General features: G+C 33.3%; 1 protein-coding gene across 3 annotated transcripts in view; it reads left to right on the top strand.

Annotated features, from left to right (window-relative positions):
• The window catches only part of LOC136979100 (uncharacterized), a 64,287-nt gene that overhangs the window by 14,053 nt on the left and 31,336 nt on the right, over positions 1-18,898 (top strand). For 2 of the 3 annotated variants that reach the window (XM_067275017.1, XM_067275015.1), the window contains one exon: positions 12,633-12,758. The exons of the other annotated variant lie outside the window; for it this stretch is intronic. In XM_067275017.1, coding sequence (XP_067131118.1) covers positions 12,633-12,758 — 126 coding nt within the window. The remainder of the gene's footprint in view (positions 1-12,632; positions 12,759-18,898) is intronic. 3 annotated transcript variants of the gene reach the window in all.

Here is an 18,898-nt window from a genome sequence, read left to right as displayed (position 1 = left end):
AATGAATGCTTGGCAATTGCACTGAATTTATTGGAGGAAATCAAGGATGAGGTGGACCATTTAAATACTTATCAGAATTTGATTAATGTTATTTGGTTCTCAGCAGAAAGATGTAATATGAAACAACCTTTTAATATCACTGTAATATGGTTAATGTAATATGTAATATAAAGAGATGTTCACATACAAGAACTTAATATCAATTTATCTGCATTAACTTGGTTCAATGGGGATTGTAGATTATTTAATAGACAAAAAATTTTGATGTTAAGACAATTTTGAAAATTCAATTATAATATTATATATTATAATAAAAAAAAATGTTTAGTTTGTTTTTGCTTTATATGGTAAAAGAAAGTTACATATAAAATATTCAAAGATGTAGCCACATAGGGTGGCAAGGGATGGCATTTTGCACACTAATGTGCTTCCACCCCTCATTCTCTGCCAGCTTCCATTGCCAACCTTTACTTCTGCCCCATACAAGATTAAAAGTAAACATGTTAAAAAGTCATAAAGAAGTTGACCACTGGATGAAACAGAAAACAGGCACATCAGGCTCAAATACTAGGCTACTCAATCAGTCATGAGGTAAAGAAGAATAAAATTTAATATTTGTACAAGCTATTGGTGATACAGGTAATCCACACTCAGAAATTTCTAGTTTACATTCCTGAAAATTGTAAAGAACTTTTGCAGATGGTTAACAGATTCGCTGGAAGAGCTAGTAGAGTAGATAAGATTTCATATGAGAAATGGGTGAATTATTTTAAATTTATTTCTTACAAGTTTGGAATCTAGTCCGATTTCCTATATTACATGATTCTACTATTTCTATTTTAGATAACCCATTCTCATTAGATGAATTGAGACAAGTGATCTTACGGATGAAATGTGGCAAATTTACAGGTTAAGATGATATTAGGAATGAATTTATTAAATATTTACCACCTGTTTATAATCCAATACTTCTTTATTTATTTAATTCTGTACTGATAGAAATTAGTAAAATTCAAAAGACATTAAGTTTTCTGTTTATTATTTATAATTCTATTTGTTGCCATAGTAACAATTTCAAATAATTAGACTAAGAATTCTGTTATAAGTTTTATTAAAGTAACTGTGCTATTGCTTTAAGTAATGAATTCAATACACTTCTCCAAATGTTTTTTCCATTGTTACCTAGAAAATTCCTGTTCCAAAATGCCTCTTAGGGCCTCTATTATTTGTTTTCACCTTATCTACTATCTGAAATCGCTTCCCTTTGAGTTCCCTCTTTATCCTGAGGAACTAAAAAAATTGCAGGGTGTGAGATCAGGCAAATAGAGGGTGGGGGAGGAGGGTCATGCCATTTCTTGTCAAAAACTGCTGCATGAAAAGCACCCTGTGAGCGGGTACATTGTTGTGATGGAAAACCAATCCCCTGTTTGTCACAAGTCTCTTTTCCTTCTCACAGCATCACAAAGTCTTTTGAGGACTTCCAGATAACAATATGGATGGACAAATTCAGAATGAACAATTCCTTTCACATCAAAAAAACAGATTAACATGGTTTTCACATTTGACTTCACTTGTCTTGCTTTTTTGGAAAATTCTGATGTTTTCCAATGTCTGGATTGATGTTTGGTTTCCTGATCATAACCATAGCACCACATAACCAGTTATCACCTCAGAAAACAATTCTGGATCATTTTCCAAATGTTCTTTCAAAGCCTGACAAACTTCCAAGCAATTGTTTTTTTGATCAACGGTCAACAAGTTCAGAACAAACTTCGCTGACACTCTTCTCATGCCAAGTTCTTGTGACAAAATTCGCCAAACCGAACTCCATGAAATCCCAAACAAATCGATGAGTTCATCAATGGTTTGACAGCAATCTTTGTTAATGAGATTGTGAATTTTTTTAATATTCTCATCAGTTCAAACATCGAATGGAAAATCAGACCTAGGTTTTTTTTTGTTTTGAAAGCAGGAAAACTATTCATAAACCCTTGTCTCATTCATGACACCTTGTTTGTAAGCACATTGAATCATTTCAACTGTTTCCGATCTACTTTTCCTAACAAGAAACAAAATTTCACAGCAGTGCATTTCTCTTTAAAATTTGACATCGTGTTTTTGATGAAAAAACAGCTCTCACAAAAAAGAAATTGCTATGGGCTAACAAGTCTTGACATGCTGATGCTGCTTCACATACTGATTCTAGAAGATTCTGTCTACTGACATCTAGCGGTGGATATGCATACTACAAACCTCCCACCCTCCCCAAAACTATTCCTATTATTTTTGGGTCCCCCCACGTATAAAGGCAATAAAATCAATTTGTTTTAATATGAATTTCTAGGGGAACTGTAGTTAGTTCATTTTATTGAAAATTCATGTTTATGATTTTTAGGGTCACTGTCAAGGATTTAGGAATTAAGACTTAATAGGCAATTGAAATCTCTAAATTATAATATTTTGAATAAATTTACTAAATAAAGTTAAATAAAATTTATTTATAAAAGCAAATGTTCTAAATGATTTTTAAACCAAACAAAATGAGATGATGATATTCACTGCTTAAGTATGAAGAAGTATATCAGAGTGGTTAAACAAAACAAAGCTAAAAGAAATCCATGATTTTCTGTTAAAGGTTTTTTGAAAAAGCAGAAAATACTTTTTTTGTGTCAAAAGAGTAAAAAAAGGAGCCAAATTTGGTGGTTGAAGAGATACAATGAAATGTAATAGCTATGTTTTTTTAAAGTACTGATCTAGAGTAGCCTGCTTCTTGTTTTTAGTGCAAGCTTTTAACATGTAAGATTCTAGGAAAAAACATCACATAATATTCAAACTAATACAGTACATAAAAAAGTATGTATACATATATACTTAAAATGTGATAAGATGGTACAGAATTTCTTTGGAAAGTAGAGATACCAAATAGTGACTGCCTATTTATACTGTTTTTAAAACCACTGCTAGTCAACTGGCTATTTTTTTTTCTAACCAATCACAGCAATAAATTTAATATTTTGCGAAGGACTAATTGTTGAGTTTAAATTCAAAACTGTTTACAGTTGAAATTTGTCAGCCAATCAAATGCATAATTTCAATGTTTGAACTATTAAATAGGAAGAAGGTTTTCTATATATACAACCCGATGTATTCAGTAGTTGAATAACTATTAAATAGGTGTGGAAAATTGGTTAGAAATTGTTTAACTGTTGATACTGGAATCAAATTTAACAAATTTCATTTGCAATCTTGTAAATTTTCAAAATTTCAATTTTTAATTTCATTAGCATTGGGATGTTAAACTAATTAACTTCATAAATTTTAGTATTAATTCTCTATTTTAGTAATATCGAACATTACATTGCCATTCTTTCAAAACTACAAGATCTCTGTTCATGATGCTGCTTGAGAACACTATTGGTCACTGAATTGATCATTTTAAGAGGTAAAAATTGCTTCACGGAAGCAATATTTTGTAACAACTCATGTGCATATTATGAGGGAATTTTTAATGTGTCTTATGGGCAAAATAGCAGGCATTACTGTAGAATTTGAACAACTTAGGCAGAAAACATCTCATGTGGTAACATCTTAGCTGGGTTTTCCTGTATAATGTCAATTTTGGGGCCCAAAGCAAATGCCAGGTTTGCCCATGTGTTAAATTTAAAATGTCCTTGCATACTGTTTTCTGGACACATCTTTAGTTTCAAGTTTCTCATCCAGAGACTATTCACCCAGCATGAAAATAAACTATTTCTGGAAATCTACCAACAGCAGCTCATTTCCTCATGGCACGGCAATGTCAGCATGTACTTCCACTATGATGCATAGTCTGCCATAAATGTAAGCATAAATTACAGATGGTCCATCAGATGGTAATGAGGTCTTACTTGTTGAGCTTGTTGACTTTTATTTTTATTCTCCAGTCTGAAAGTGGGACATTTAGGCATCCTGGTAGGACAAACAGGACAATGTGGGACATCTGGTCACCTTAGTTTAACAAATTCTGGTAAGATTTTTGTTTGCTTTATCATGTGAAAATTAATGCTGTGACCATTGTTTTGTTTTATCAGTGTGAGTCAACTGTACTAGAAATTGGCCATCTCATCTTAAAAGGATAGTAGATGAATTGGGTTTCTCTTTTATTTTTTATGAAGAATCCTCATCAATGCTTAGAACATTTTATAGAGATATTCTTTAAAACAGATTTACTTTGGAATCAAGATAGAACCAATGTAGAATGAAGTTCTTTAATATACTAAAATTCTGGGTTTATAAAACTTACGACTCACAAACCAGTTACCCGGTGTGAATAATGAACGTTTTCATTACCCCTTCTGGGCACTTCTTCAGGTCAATTCTTATTTCAACTAGGCTGGCTGTTGACGTTTGAAAATGAATGAAATGGTATGGATTTCGAATACGGTATGCGCATGAGTTTTCCATAAGATGATTAAAAAAAGTTGAACATTAAGTTGAGTTGGAATGCAGAGAACTACTGCACATGCATTTGTTTCAAAATACAATTGAAAATTAAATGTCTTTGTTAAGTATATCCTGCCATGCCATAGATAGACACAGCTGCTCCTCAAAATTAACACTTGTGGTTCTGCTGCAGACTTTAAAGATTTTGATGGTCTCTAACCATTTGAGGGGTTCCAGGTGCAGGGTGGTAAGGATAATTCTGGCTCCGGAGAAGTCCGCCGTAATATCCGGGTCTGTCATGTAAGTGGAGAGAACAGTCATATTTCTACTATGCTGTATGCCAGATTTATGTTCTCATAATCTGACCCCCATTGAATGTTTAGTGGAGCCAACATAAGCCATTTCCCTATTGCACCTGTTGTCTCTGACGTTATAAATGCCCAGTAGTCTGTCGAGGTTAGGAGGGTCTTTTCCATTGCGCAGTATGTTGAAAATGGATGGGCACCTCCTGTAGGTAATACTAACCCGACATCTCTTGGCAATTGTGCTGTACAACGATTTTAAATGGGGGTTAAAAGTGATGGGGATCCTCTCCTTATCCTCTTCCTGTTTATCTTGGTATTTCTGTGGAACTGGTGGATGCTTCTTGTATACGTCTGTGGTGCTCACATAATTTTTGTACAAAGTGGATGTAACCATGCACTCTGGCTATCTCTTCTATAAGTTTTAATTCCTGTGCTAGTGCTTGTGGAGTGGAAGAATGTATATAGGCTCTTCTAACCAAGGCCTGAATGCTGCTATCTTGTATGGAAAAGGATCACATGATCCAATCGAAATATAAGTGGAGATAGCACATGGTTTACGATAAACAGACATGGATATGTCCGACCCTTTAATTTTGATGTCTATGTCCAAGAAGTGGATGTTGGTGAGGCTATGTTGTTCCACCTCAAGGAATAGCCCATACGGATTGTTGTTCATTGCGTCAACAAACTGTGTTAGATTCGGTGTTGTCCTCCAGAAAATAATAATGTCTATGTATCTTTTGTACAGGAGAATGTTGTGGAGGAAGTGGGGGAGGGTCTTGCTCTCCATTTGTCTGATTACTACTACTACTACTACGAGTAAAGATTAAGAGGGCTGTCTATCTTGTTGACCGACTTAGCCCTGAAAGAAATGAAAGGAAAGAAGAAGTAATAGTGATAGATTAGATGGAAGATTAGGATATGAAGGGAAAGGGGTCTGCAGAGTCGTCTTGCTTCGGCATACATTAACAGAACAAACTTTAGGAAAAAAAATACAATTTAGGCTACTTTGCCTACATTGAGACTTACAATGTAAACAGTTGTAACATATATACAATTATATACAATATGTACAAGATGATCAGTTGTTTGTCGACAATTTAATCAATTTCTTCACTTGTAGTAGTTCTTTCATTGTCTTCTGGTGGATATTCTGACTGTTTTCTTGCAGACAGTTTTTTCGTTGCTTTTATAAATTTACAGAGGTTATCGAATAACATTTTACTTTGCACAAGTGCTATGCGCTTTGGTGGCCAATTTGAGCCGGCCAAAACACATTGTCTCATAAAGGTTTCACGAGGATGTTCGTATTTGCTGCATTGGAATAAGTAATGTGTCACGTTGTCAATGCTGTCACTGTCTATATCGCACTTATCAGTATTTCTCTTTCCAAATCGAAAGAGATATTCATTAAAGTTACCGTGTCCTAGTAAACATTGAGTAATTTCGTAGGTAGGTTTAAGATGTCTACATGCTCTTCTGACGGCGGTCGTCGGTATGAAGCTAAACAAAGTTCTACCTGTGTTCGAGTGTTCCCATTCTTCTTGCCATCTTTGATCTATTATTTCTTTAATTTTTTGCTTAACTACTTTGATTGGTATTCTACTATATGTTATTGGTAGGTTGCTTTTTGCTGCTTTCTTAGCCAGCATGTTGGCAGTCTCGTTTCCCTCGTACCCTTTATGGCCAGGAATCCAATGGAATTTGAGTATTTTGTTGCCGCCAATTCTATGAGCCAATTCAATTGTTTCGTGTGCAAGTAAAGTACTTCTAGTTTGGTTTTTAAGGGTGTGAATAACTACCCTGCTGTCGGTGTATATTATTGTAGGTCCCTTGTACCATTGGGATTTTTTGTCAATATGTTGTAAGGCTTTGAAAACACCCCAAAGCTCTGCTTGGGTGATTGTGCAATAATTTGCCATTTTAAGGCTAGCCTGATAAGTCTTAATGTTCTTTGGGTCAAAGATTACAATCCCACAACCAACTCCTTCTGCCCTCCTCGAACCGTCCGTAAATACTCTCCAGCAGTCTTCTCTGTTGACATTCTTGTTGTCCATGTTTGTTTCATAGTTGACATCTTGTGCTGGATGTTTATCCATGTCTCCGTTGTTCCTTACCCTCTCAATTTGATTATCTTTTATTTCTTGTATGAGGTTATTGCTATTCGGGGGTAGTAGCCCATTCTTAATTTTGTTTTCAATATCCTTAGCATTAAGGCTGCTGATGTCTTCTTTTATTAATGTCCATTCCCAGTTAAGTTGTTTTGCTTTAAGGTCAACCGGTAGGATGTTTGCCAGTACTAACAGACCATCAGTTGGTGCCGTTCTATACGCTTTACAGATATTTATCATAAATTTTCGTTGGATCGTTCGTAGTTTCCTCTTTATTTCTATTTTGTTAATGGCTTCTCCCCACACTTGTATCCCGTATAGAATTGTCGGCTCGATTGCCGCTTTATATATTAACTTTGTGGATTTGTAGTTGAGACCCCAAACATTACGAGATATTTGCAAAAGTATATTTATTTTTTGGAGCATTTTTTGATGAATTTGGTTTACGTGACTTTTCCAGGTAAGGGCCCTGTCAAAGTAAATTCCTAGATATCGCATCTCATTGACATTTTTTATCTTATTCCCATTTATGTATATTCCGATTTGTCTCTTTAATTGTCCTTTCCCTATCTTTTTTGTACTAACTAGTATTTCACATTTCTTATAGTTAATCTGAAGATTATGTTTTTGGCTCCACTCAGCTATTTTCCCTGTTGCTTTATTGCCTTTTTCTGCTAGTTTGTCACAGTTTTTATCCGAAATCATCAATATAACATCATCGGCAAAAGCCTGTATTTTTGTATCTTCCCTTTCATTGAATTCTTCTAGCAGGCTGTCAAAGCCCAGATTCCAGAGGCCTGGCCCACTTCTCGAGCCTTGCGGGCAACCTCTGGTAACCTTTCTTTCAATTGTAATGTTGTTGGAGTAGTATCCTGCTGTCCTGTTGTGTAAATAGTTTCTTAGAATCATTTGAATATTGGCAGGGCATTCAGTCTCGTTCAAGCGTTTGAAGATGCTCGGCCACCATAGAAAATCAAAAGCTTTTTTAAAGTCTATTGAGATGAGCATGGAATGTTGACCCATTTCCCAAGCATTCTTGATGAAATTCTTGACTCTGAGGGCTGCTTGGATTGTAGAACGCCCTTTTTTGAATCCAAATTGAAGGTCACTTAGTTTGTTATTCTTTTGTAGATGATGATAGACTCTGTTGATTATTAAGCCATCTAAGATTTTCCCTAATACCGGGAGTAGGCTTATTGGCCTAAACTCCTCTGGGTCACGTGCGTTTTTGGTTTTTGGAATGAATTTCACATTTGCTTTTTTCCAACTGTCTGGAAAGTATCCCTTTCTCAGACATTCATTATATAGATAGACAAAGGCTATTGGTATCTCGTTAAATGCTGGCTTTTACCATTTCCGCCGTAATGCTGTCTAGTCCCGGTGATTTCCCATTTTTAAGAGTATGAATAGCCTTTTGGACCTCCTTAAAGGAGAATGGGGTATCATTGTTGAGAGTTTTACATTGGCCATGCTCAGTTCTGATTAACTTGTGTATTTCAATGTCTAAATCGGGATTGTCACTCGGGGAATGGAATTGTAGAATTTTTTCTATGTTCTGGATGATGTCTAGATTGTTCTGGCTATAGGTTTCGTTCGTGATGTCTGGCATGTGTGTTTTCTTCCTATTTCGGAATAAGTTGGTACGGAGTATCCCATGGGTCTTTCTTGTGATTTTCTCCACAAAATTTTTTCCATGCCTCAGACCTTGTCTTATTTATTTCTTTTTTGAAGTTTTTAAGTGCCTGCTTGTAGTCTTCTTTTAGTCGTTCTCTTTCTTCGGCGGTGTTTCTGGTCATTTTTCTTCTAAGTTTCTGGACCTGCTTTTTCTGCCTCTCTAGTTTGCTTGTCCACCAAGGTGTTTTTTTCCGAACAGTATTTTTTATTTTGGTTGCTTGCTGTCCAGCCGTTTGCATTGCTTCAGTTATATGTGTTACATATTGATCAATGTCCGAGTTTGTAGTAAGTTTTCGGAAGTCATAGTTTCTCCATTTCCTAGCAAACACCTCTCTAAATAGGTCCCAGTTGGTCAGTCTGCATATTCTTCTCCCAGTGATGTATTCGCCTATTTGAAAATTGTTAATTTCTGTGATAATGTATCTGTGATCGCTCCCTGAAGGTATAAGTAAAGTCTCACAATTTTCTATTCTGTGGTCTAGTTCTTCAGTGACTAAGACTACATCGTCCCAACCCTCTGCTGTTGCAGTGTAGAAAGTGGGAGCTGTGCTCATATTTGCTGAGGTCATCCTGTTTTCATCCATCATATCTGAAATTTTTCTTCCTCTTCTGTCTTCCAGAGGATTAAACCATATGGGAGATTTTGCGTTAATGTCGCCCATTACAATTATATTCCGGCTATTCAGTTTTCTTATAATATCTTCCAGTTCGCTAACACAAGCTTCGTCATCTTCTGCTGGGGAAACATAGACATTTATTAAGTAAATTTGTGGGTCTTGGTATATTATACTGGTAGTGAATTTCTCATTTGAGAGTTGTGGGATCATTGCTAATTCTAATTTTTCGTTTCGAACAATTATGCCACACTTTGGCCGTTTGTCGCTCTGATTCTGCAGAATTTGCCAGCTCCCAAATCTGACTATATTATTGCCAATTACGTATGGTTCCTGTATTACTATGAGATCCACCTCCAGATCGTTCGCTGTCTTAACCAACAGGGAGCAGGCCGACTTGCTCTTTTGTGCGTTAATTTGAAGTATTTTTATCGTTCTTAAAGTTACAGCTTTTGGTTGAAATGAGTTGACAGAATTTGTGTTACTGTTGGGTTTACTCCCCATAATTTGTCTGCATTATAACTGCTGTCTTTGTCTTTTGTGATATCGGACATTTTGTTAAGAAAGCATTATGATCAGGGGCATATCTCTTACTCTCTAGTAAATTTTTATTATTAATAGCTTCCTGACAATTAACGCACGTTGGCTTTTTGTCTCTATTTGGACAATCTGAAAAACGGTGGTCTTCTGCACAGTGGCTACACCTTAGCCGGTTCTTACAGTCCTGGGCAAAGTGGTTGTAGCCACAACACCTGAAGCACCTGAGTAAGTATACAAAGTCATCCACCTTAACATTGCTCCAGGCGAGCGCTACGTGTTTGCTTGCTATCAAAATTTTTCTTACTTCTGGGGCCACACCCAGTACCACATGCCGGCACCCTTCTTTAACGTTGCCTTTATTAAGGGTCGTGGTTATACAACATTTCTGCTGAAACTCCTCAAGGCCCATTCCTCGCCATAGTTGGTTTTGTTCATACAAAATTTTAGTTAGCTTGTTTTCTTCTATGTAGTTTGGGACATTTATTAAAATTATTTTGGGGCGTCTCCCCTCCGCTACTTTTGCTTTCACTTTGCTTGTCACTTCAGGGATTGCCTCCACCGCATCTTTCAGAATGTTTCCATCTTTTCGCATAGCTACTTTAATACAAATTCCATTGTCTGATGACTAATTTGCAGAGGTCCTCAGAAACCAGACTGCCCATGGGGACCTCCTCTACTCTGTATATACATAATCCCATTAAATTGAAATATAGAGCTATAACACACCAAGTGGGCCAATTCAAGTATGTGTTGATGCATAGTTATATTTTCCACTCTTGCAAACAGAATTCCTAAGAACTCTTTCTAACTTACGAGTTGGAGCTCTAGCCTTGTCAACAACCGGACATAGTTGCTGTTTTTGCTTGTGTATCTTGGCGAAGGCAAATAATTTAGGGACATCAGGAGCATCCACGATAATGTTTCTCATATCTAATTTGCTGGCAAGCTTCGTGTTGGCAAAACATTTAATCTTAGAATGCAACTTATTTATCCATCCCTCTTCCACCTCTGTACATTGGGTCATGTTGAGGTATTCTTGTAGGTGCCTCTCATATGTCTCATGTTTCATAAGAACTAAAACTTTGGCCTTGTCTGCTCTGACCAATGTAACTCTGTTCTGTCATATCCATCTACTCGTGTGCCTTATCTTTTCTCTAAGTTCCTGAACATTTGCCGATTCCCTAGTCTTTTTAACTTTGATTGATGCCATCCATCTATAATATTCTTTTTGCCTATGAGTAAGGCCTTTTAACAGGATCTCCAAATCCGGGATTTAAGATTTCATGGCATCATTTATGGAAGGTGGAGAAGCAAACGCTGGTCCAAATCTCAGGACTTGGCTGACAAACTCTGGTATTTGTAAGTCATCCCACACCACAAATGGATAATCGTGGCGTCTGCATTTCTTGAGCAGTTGAAATTGCATAATCCACTGTAGTTTCTTGTTGTAATGGTTCTTCATGTTACAGGTCAGTCTTTCTTGTATGTTGATAAGTTTGCATTAATTTTAAGGAGGAGATGTGTCTGTCGATGACATGGCAGGCTATACTTGACAAAGACATTTAATTTTCAATCATACTTTGAACTGAAAACATGTGCAGTAGTTCTCTATGTTCCAACTCAACTTATGTTCGACCTTTTTTAATCATCTTATGGAGAACTCATGCGCATACCGTATTCAAAATCCATACCATTCGATTTATTTTCAAATGTCAACGGCCAGCCTAGTTGAAATAAGAATTGACCTGAAGTGCCCAGAAGGGGTAACGAAAACGTTTGTCACTTAAACGTTATTCACACCCAGTAATTGGTTCGTGAGTTGTAAGTTTTATTTACTTTCCGGTGTTGTGTGGTTAAACATTCTGAATTTGCATGGCATGTATCATATTTATTAATGAACTTAAATTTCACTATTAAGTCTCTTATGTTTCATTTAAGCATTATTAGATTCTGACTTCTGTTCTGACCTCACCATGTAAAGATATCTTTGTTAGCTATTTGTTCTTATTGTAAGGTTTATAGTGAGTCTGTATTAGTTCATCTTTTTGCTTCCTGCAAGAAATTTGAAGATCAAACAGATACTTATTTCATAGTTGTCATATCAAAACTAATAAATTTTATGAACTGTCCAAATTATGTAAGTAAAAAAATAAATAAATACAATTTATTGTTTTTATTTTATGACTAATTTCCTTTGTCCAGTAACAATAATAAAATAAAATTGTATTTTGTATTAAACTGAAAATAGATTAATCTTAACTGCAAGTATTTATTAAAAAATTAAATCATAATCCATCAAAATAGGTAAAAGTTGTAAAAACAGTGGGGAAGTATATTGTAGTTAAACACAGTGTTATTTCATGTGAATGTATGAATACATAGTTGTCAATCCAGTAGGTCAATTGCCTGTCACAATCTAGTTATATAGTGTAATTTAACTTTAACTTGTGATAAGAATTTAAAATTGGCATATAATCTGTCTAATTACATAACCCACACCCCTTTTCAAATTATCTTTCAAACACAAACTGCAGGTTATCCCCTCAAAATTATGGGTAATATGAATTCACATAAATGGTCCAGAATTATAATGCATATAGTAATTTACTAATATGATTAGTAATTGAAATTAAAGATTCAGAAGAAAAGCAGAATGGGCTTGTTTTCCTTTGTGTTTTGATATTAAATAAAATTATTTAAATCATTTTTCATTAGTCTCAATTGTTAATTGTTTAATGAACAGAATAAAAATTATTATTGACTATTTTCTGTTTAGCATTCAAAAATAGCATATTATTATTGAAAAAATATAATTTGAGAATTTATCAATTTTGAACGAAAGGATGGATTTGAATGGTTAATTTTATAACTTTTTATAAAGGAAATATAAAAATATTTTAATAAACTTTTTATTAGAGTATTCAAATAAGTTATGAATTTAATATTTATAATATAAATTATTTCAGAACACTGTGTGTTATACATGCTGTGGATTTTATGGGCCTTGTTTTGGTCAACCTGTATGTAGCACCTGTCATGCCTTTCTATTTCCTGAGGATATCAATCATCCTGATGGTACTTTATTTCAAGAGGTAATTTAAATATTTATAATATAGAAGCAGATTCTAGACTTTGACAAAATATGATAAGTATATATTTGTAAAAATTTAGAGGGAAAAATATTCAAATAAGAATTCAAAACATAAATTTGCATACATTAATCTTTAGTTAGGTCTATTTGATCCAATATGTAAATTTAAAACATTTTATGAAATACATGTCACTCCAGCATAAACATTTGTGATTTTTCAGCTTCATGATTTATTATACATACATCCACATTTTAAATGTACTATAAACAAGTGAATTTTATGTAAAAAAAAAGTAATAACATTATATACTTATCAGGGCACATGGACTCATCACATTGGACATATATAAACCAGTCTTATATGAGAATCTGCAAGTCTGAACATATATACTTGTTAAAATTTATATAAGTACAGAGTGTGTCTTATTTTGTATTGGAAAGTTGAAATAGTCAGCCATTTCAACTGAAAGCCGTTTTATCTGAAGATGAAATTGAAAACTGAAAGTGTAAAGGATATAGATGATTGGCATGTCAGTGAAACCAATTGCATTATCAGAGTGAAAGTGAAGTAAATAATGATTATAATTTTAACCTAAAGAGGGTGTGTGGATCAGACATATGAGTTGGGACATGTGGTGTCTCACAGATGCCAGTTTTTATTCTAAAATTGTGAAATTATACAGGCATCTCATCAAAAACTGCAATTATATCTTAAATTCATTTTGTTTTCTTTCTAACTGTATAAAATACTTGTGGTTTGAAACAAAGCATTTCTTGTGCTCTTTTTTTTTCCTTCTTTTTTGTAATTTGATTCAAAAATGCAAAAAACTAAATGTATCAATTTCAATTCGCTATAATTTATTTCAGGTTTTACCAATTGATATCAGGTTTGTTTGTAATTGGTGATAAATGTGTTGTCTTTCCAGGTCAGGGTAGGAAAAATTTATTACTTTAACTGGAGAGAGTGAATAGACTTGGCACAATCCCCACTACTAATGTCAACAAACTAATTGTTTTATTGCCCTGTAAATAAAAGTTCCTTCCTGATTAGAAGCGGATCAAATTACAATGTTGTTGTTTCATTGCATTCAGAAAAATGTTGTCTTTAACATCTAACAACCAGTTTTGTTAGATCTGATTACTTTAACTTTATTTTTTTTAATGTGATATAGTCACTCAGTTGTCCAAAATTGATTTACCAAAATTTATATCACTCAAAATTTTACAGAAAACATTAACATTTTTTGCTAATTGGGCTGCAATTTGAAAAAATTCTAGACCTATAAATTCCCACTGTCGTCTGTCCATCTGTCTTTCCTTAATCTCAAGAACTAAGTTAGATATATGAAATCCAAGACCAGATATGGAAACCTTAGGGGCAGGAGGACCTGGTTATTTATATGCAAACTTCCAATGCAAGCTGGAAGTCATGTTATTTCAGTTCAAAAATTTTCCCCTGAAACAAGTTAGATAGATGACCAGCACAACTCTGTTCTAATAGAAAAGTATGATGTACAGGGGCAAGACACTACTAATTTGAGGTGGATAGCATATATTTTAAATTAAATAAATTAAAAATATGATAAAAAATTTCAGCCATAAACGATGTCACAATAAATAATTGCTCATTGTTTAACCAAGATTATTTTCTATAGGAGAAATGAAACAACTGAAGAAATAGTGCATGGACCATCAAAAATTTTATAAAAAATGACAATTTGACAAGTTGAATTTGTAAATTAAAAGCTTTATAACTTAAAAAATCCTAATAATAATACCAAATAACTGAATGATACTGTTACATAATAAATGGAATTGTTACAAACTTGGAATTATTAAATTGTTTTCATGTTTTATTCATGACAAAGCAAAGAGAAAAATCATATTCTCAAAAATAAATAAATGCATTGGTCCATTTGAAATGAGTTGAAATTGGTCTAGTTATTAAGGAAGAGCAAAGAATACAAGGAATAGTATTTTTGTAAAGATACATTTATTTTACATTGATATGGTGTTGAATTGCACTAATTATATTCAAATTAAACAGAATTTTCATTAAACAAATTTACTGTTTAATGAAAATTGACTAGTAAAAGTTAATAAATTTTTAATTTTAATAAACAGTTTTGGTTATTTTATTATTATCTTACATAAATAAAATAAGACAAAAGTTATAAATTAAAAATTAAGACATCTTTGAAAATAGTGATAAAATGAGATGGACCTGATTAAGGGTCATTTAGATAAACAGGGTTCCTAGTTTTCCTGGTAAGAACTGCAGTATGGATGTCTATTAAACTTTTTTCTTCTCTCCTCCAAGTTATGTGGTGTGAGAGCATTTAGATGGATGAGCTTCATTCCCAGTCAGATAATTATAACAGAGATTCACAGGCAGTTTGTATCTGTATGGAAACTTTTGTAGTAAGAGTTCTGAGTGGTGCCATTTCCTGAACTTTTGTTTTCTTCATTGTTCTCTTTAGCAAGGTGTGTTGCCAGCTTTTCCAAATCATTTTTTGAAAGTGACTCTCCGTGTCTTTGTAGCAACTCATTGATATCATTAATACTAATATTCTTGACCATTCCACACGCAGCAGTTATATCTGAGAAACTCAAATCCAGAAAAGTTAAAAATTGCATCAGGCTACAATTTCCATCAGACACCATTCATACATTATTGTGACACTTCTTCCCAGGCTGCTGAAATGTTTATGTTCTTAAGAATATTAAAGGACTTTCAATAGTCAGTCACAGACAACAAATCAGATGCCTACATTGCCATAACAATCCTGAAGATTGTGCATAAGTAATATACTTTGAAGACTACAGTAATATCCTGATCCATCAGCTGCCAAAGGGATCAAAAAAATTTTGAATTTTTCTTTTATAAATTATTACATTTTAACTAAATTATCTATGATACATATAGTTTTGGATAGTAAATAAATTACCTTAAAATCCCAGGCATCAATATGTAATTTTTAAGATTTGTTAGATGCCCAGAGACATTGTCAAAGACTAAAACAACTTTATTAATTAAGCAATTTATCTGCAGCACTAATTTTTTCTACCTCTAGACAAAAGTAGGAAGAGTATCATTCAGTAAAAATTGTCTGATGCTTTTCTTGTTTTAAAACTCCATACAACAGGCAAATAAGTCTTATCAATGCCTTTCGTAACAGATGTTGTCTGTGCAGGGCATACTATAAGTGATTTTAGTTTGATTGTGACTGATGCATTGCCACCAGCAGCAATTATTAGTCAATCTTTTGCAGCTTTAAAAGCAGGATGAGACTACTCATTACAAGCTATATATGTCCTAGTAAACAACTTTTTTCAGTACAAGGCTGTCATATCCTCATTAAAAACAAAGTCAGAAATGTATCCACCTTCATAAATTATTCTTTGAAATTCAGCTGGACATTCACTTGTTGTAATCTTGTATAGACTAGTTAAGTAAAATTTGTCACCCTAACCCACTATTCTTTACTACTACCAATGCATGTTCTGAATGGGGACTCTGTAATGTAAAACTGAGATCAGGTCCATTTCAAAGATGCACTTCCACATTCAAGTTAAAGACAAAACACAGTTTTATTTTAATCAAACATTAAGAAAACACTTTCCTACTTTATAGAATTTCTACAACCCAAATTTGAACATAGAACTCAGCAAGAACATAGATCATCCAGTTACATTAGAATTTTTAAATCAAGCAATGAATTTTGGGTGAATGGTTTTTTATACATTAATTCACCCCTCTTCAGATTAAAAATAAAAAACATGACTTAGTTCTTACAAATAATATAAAAAACAAATCTAAAACTAGTGATGGGACCATTAATCAAAATTGGAAAAATTGGACATTTTCCAGGAATCGAGTAAATTTTGTCATGATTTCCAATTTTTAAAATGGTTCTTTCACATTTAACAAGAAAATTATTTGTTTTAGTCAAAGATTTAAAAAAATTTTTAAATTATTATATTAACAATTAAGTATTAGTTTATTGAAAACTTTCATGTTGCCAAAGTATAGAGTACGTAATGCCCATATATGAGGTGATGTCTGGCACATCGAACTTTTTTTTCATGTAGTCAGAGCAACTAGAGATCGCACTTGGTCAGTACTAACTACCCCCCATTTTAGGGGAGATAGGGTGACATTAGTTTACTACCTGGATGGTATTGGGTTGGCTTGACCGGCAATTTCAAATTGAGGCTGGCAGTCGACAAAAATATTTAAGTGTTCAAAAAATGGTTTAAAATATAAACAAACTTATAGTTTAATTGAAAAAATATTATATTAAATTGTTTCTAATATTTAGTATGTTTACTTATAATAAAACACTTGAACAATACCTTAAATATTTTTCAGCAACACTTTAATTTGTTTAAATGAGCATTTTCAACTCCTTTTCATAGGTCTACATCAGTTAACAAGAATATTCAAACTGTCTTCTTAAATGGTTCAAATCTTCTTGTTAAACCTGACGTAGACCTATGAAAAGGGGTTGAAAATGCTCGTTTAAACAAAGTGTTGCTGAAAAAAGTATTTAAGACATTTTTTAATGATAAAACAACTTTTCCATTAGAACTATGAATGTTTTTGTTATGATTCACAGATAATGCTGTAATATGTTAAATTCTCAAACATGATTTGCATGATTGTAAGTAAAAATAATTGTTCACGCTAAATTTATTGAGTTGAGTAAATTTATTTGAGTTGAGTTTAAAAATTTATTTTACTTTCCCAGCTCTTGTTATATACCAGAGAGAAAGTATGGCGATCAGTCAAAAAATGACTCCCCAAGATTTTTACATTTTGGACTCAGAACTTCAAAACTTTGAGAAATGCAAAAAAATTTGGGGTAATTTGTGTGTGGGGGGGGAGGCATGATTTTGTTCACTCTCTTTGATGCTTAACTCGTATGCTTTTTAAAAATTTCTGAAATTTTACAGAGAGGTTTGTTTATTAGGGGAATTGATGCTATTAAATTTTAGTAATTAAAGGCTAAGGGGTGGGGAGATAATGGGGTTGTGTGTATTTCCAGTAGGGTAGGATTTAATGAAGATATTATTTGTTAGCATTTACAATTTTTTTTATAAATTCCAAAATCCCTACCCTCAAAATTAAGCTTTTTGCATTGTTTTTTTAATAAGATATAATAAAAGATGGTGCCACCAAATGTTGCTGGAAAAGTTAAGCAACTTGTTACTGGATTTTTTTCAAGATGAATCAGTCTAGGCATTCATTTGATTCTTCTTTTCCATGAAAAAAGTTCACATAATTGTACATAAATTTAGGAAAATCTGGCTTGAGTGAATGAATTCAAAACTTGATTAACTCGTGGTGATGACATTTGTTTGGCTTGTTGCATCATTTGTGAAACCTTATTTAGTGTTAAATACAATGAAATACTGCATTTACGAGACATACCAATTGCGAGAAATATTAAAAAAGAAGTGCATCTTCTCATTTGCCTTCCCCCTTCCCTAGTCATGGCATTGGCCAATGAAGCAGTTTTCAAAGATGGCGACCCTAGATGACATGCTGGGATAATTCTTTGAGTAAAACAGAATTAACTGTAATTTCTTTGAGGGTAGTGTTGCAATATTAATTAACTTTATCTGAAATAAGATTACAAAGTTATTTTGTAGTATACAATAAAAGTATGCATATTCACATTTAAATGGAGAAATGTTGGGTTTCTTTTGAAAGATGATTTTGAATTTCCCAATCATTTTCCATTCTAAGCTTGATGTTTATTAATTAATGAATGGATTATGCTTGTAATGTAAATCTAATTGTTTTAAACTAAAATAAACTTTAGAAAATATTCGAAAGATTTGGAATCAGGAGTTTTCAGCGGAATTGGGAGAAATTTTAGTATCGTCCCATCATTACTTAAAACCTGATCTTTTTCTTTGGTACAAAGCAAATAAAATAATTTATGAACTTTCTAGTAGTTGTACATTATCAATTAACCAGCATTCATTTTGTCATGAGCTTTTATTCCACACAATATCCATTCACATGCCCTCTATCTCCACTCCATTATTTAAATTTATGGTGTAGAGAGAAGAATTTTAAAATTATTTTCATCAATAACACGTCCAGATTTCTCACAATGCTTGAACCTTGGA

Source organism: Centruroides vittatus, unplaced genomic scaffold, assembly GCF_030686945.1.
Source record: "Centruroides vittatus isolate TY-2023 unplaced genomic scaffold, ASM3068694v2 contig_577, whole genome shotgun sequence".
Lineage (NCBI taxonomy): Eukaryota > Metazoa > Arthropoda > Arachnida > Scorpiones > Buthidae > Centruroides > Centruroides vittatus.
The sequence above is the reverse complement of the archived record's forward strand: the minus strand, read 5'-3'. Positions and strand labels throughout refer to the sequence as shown.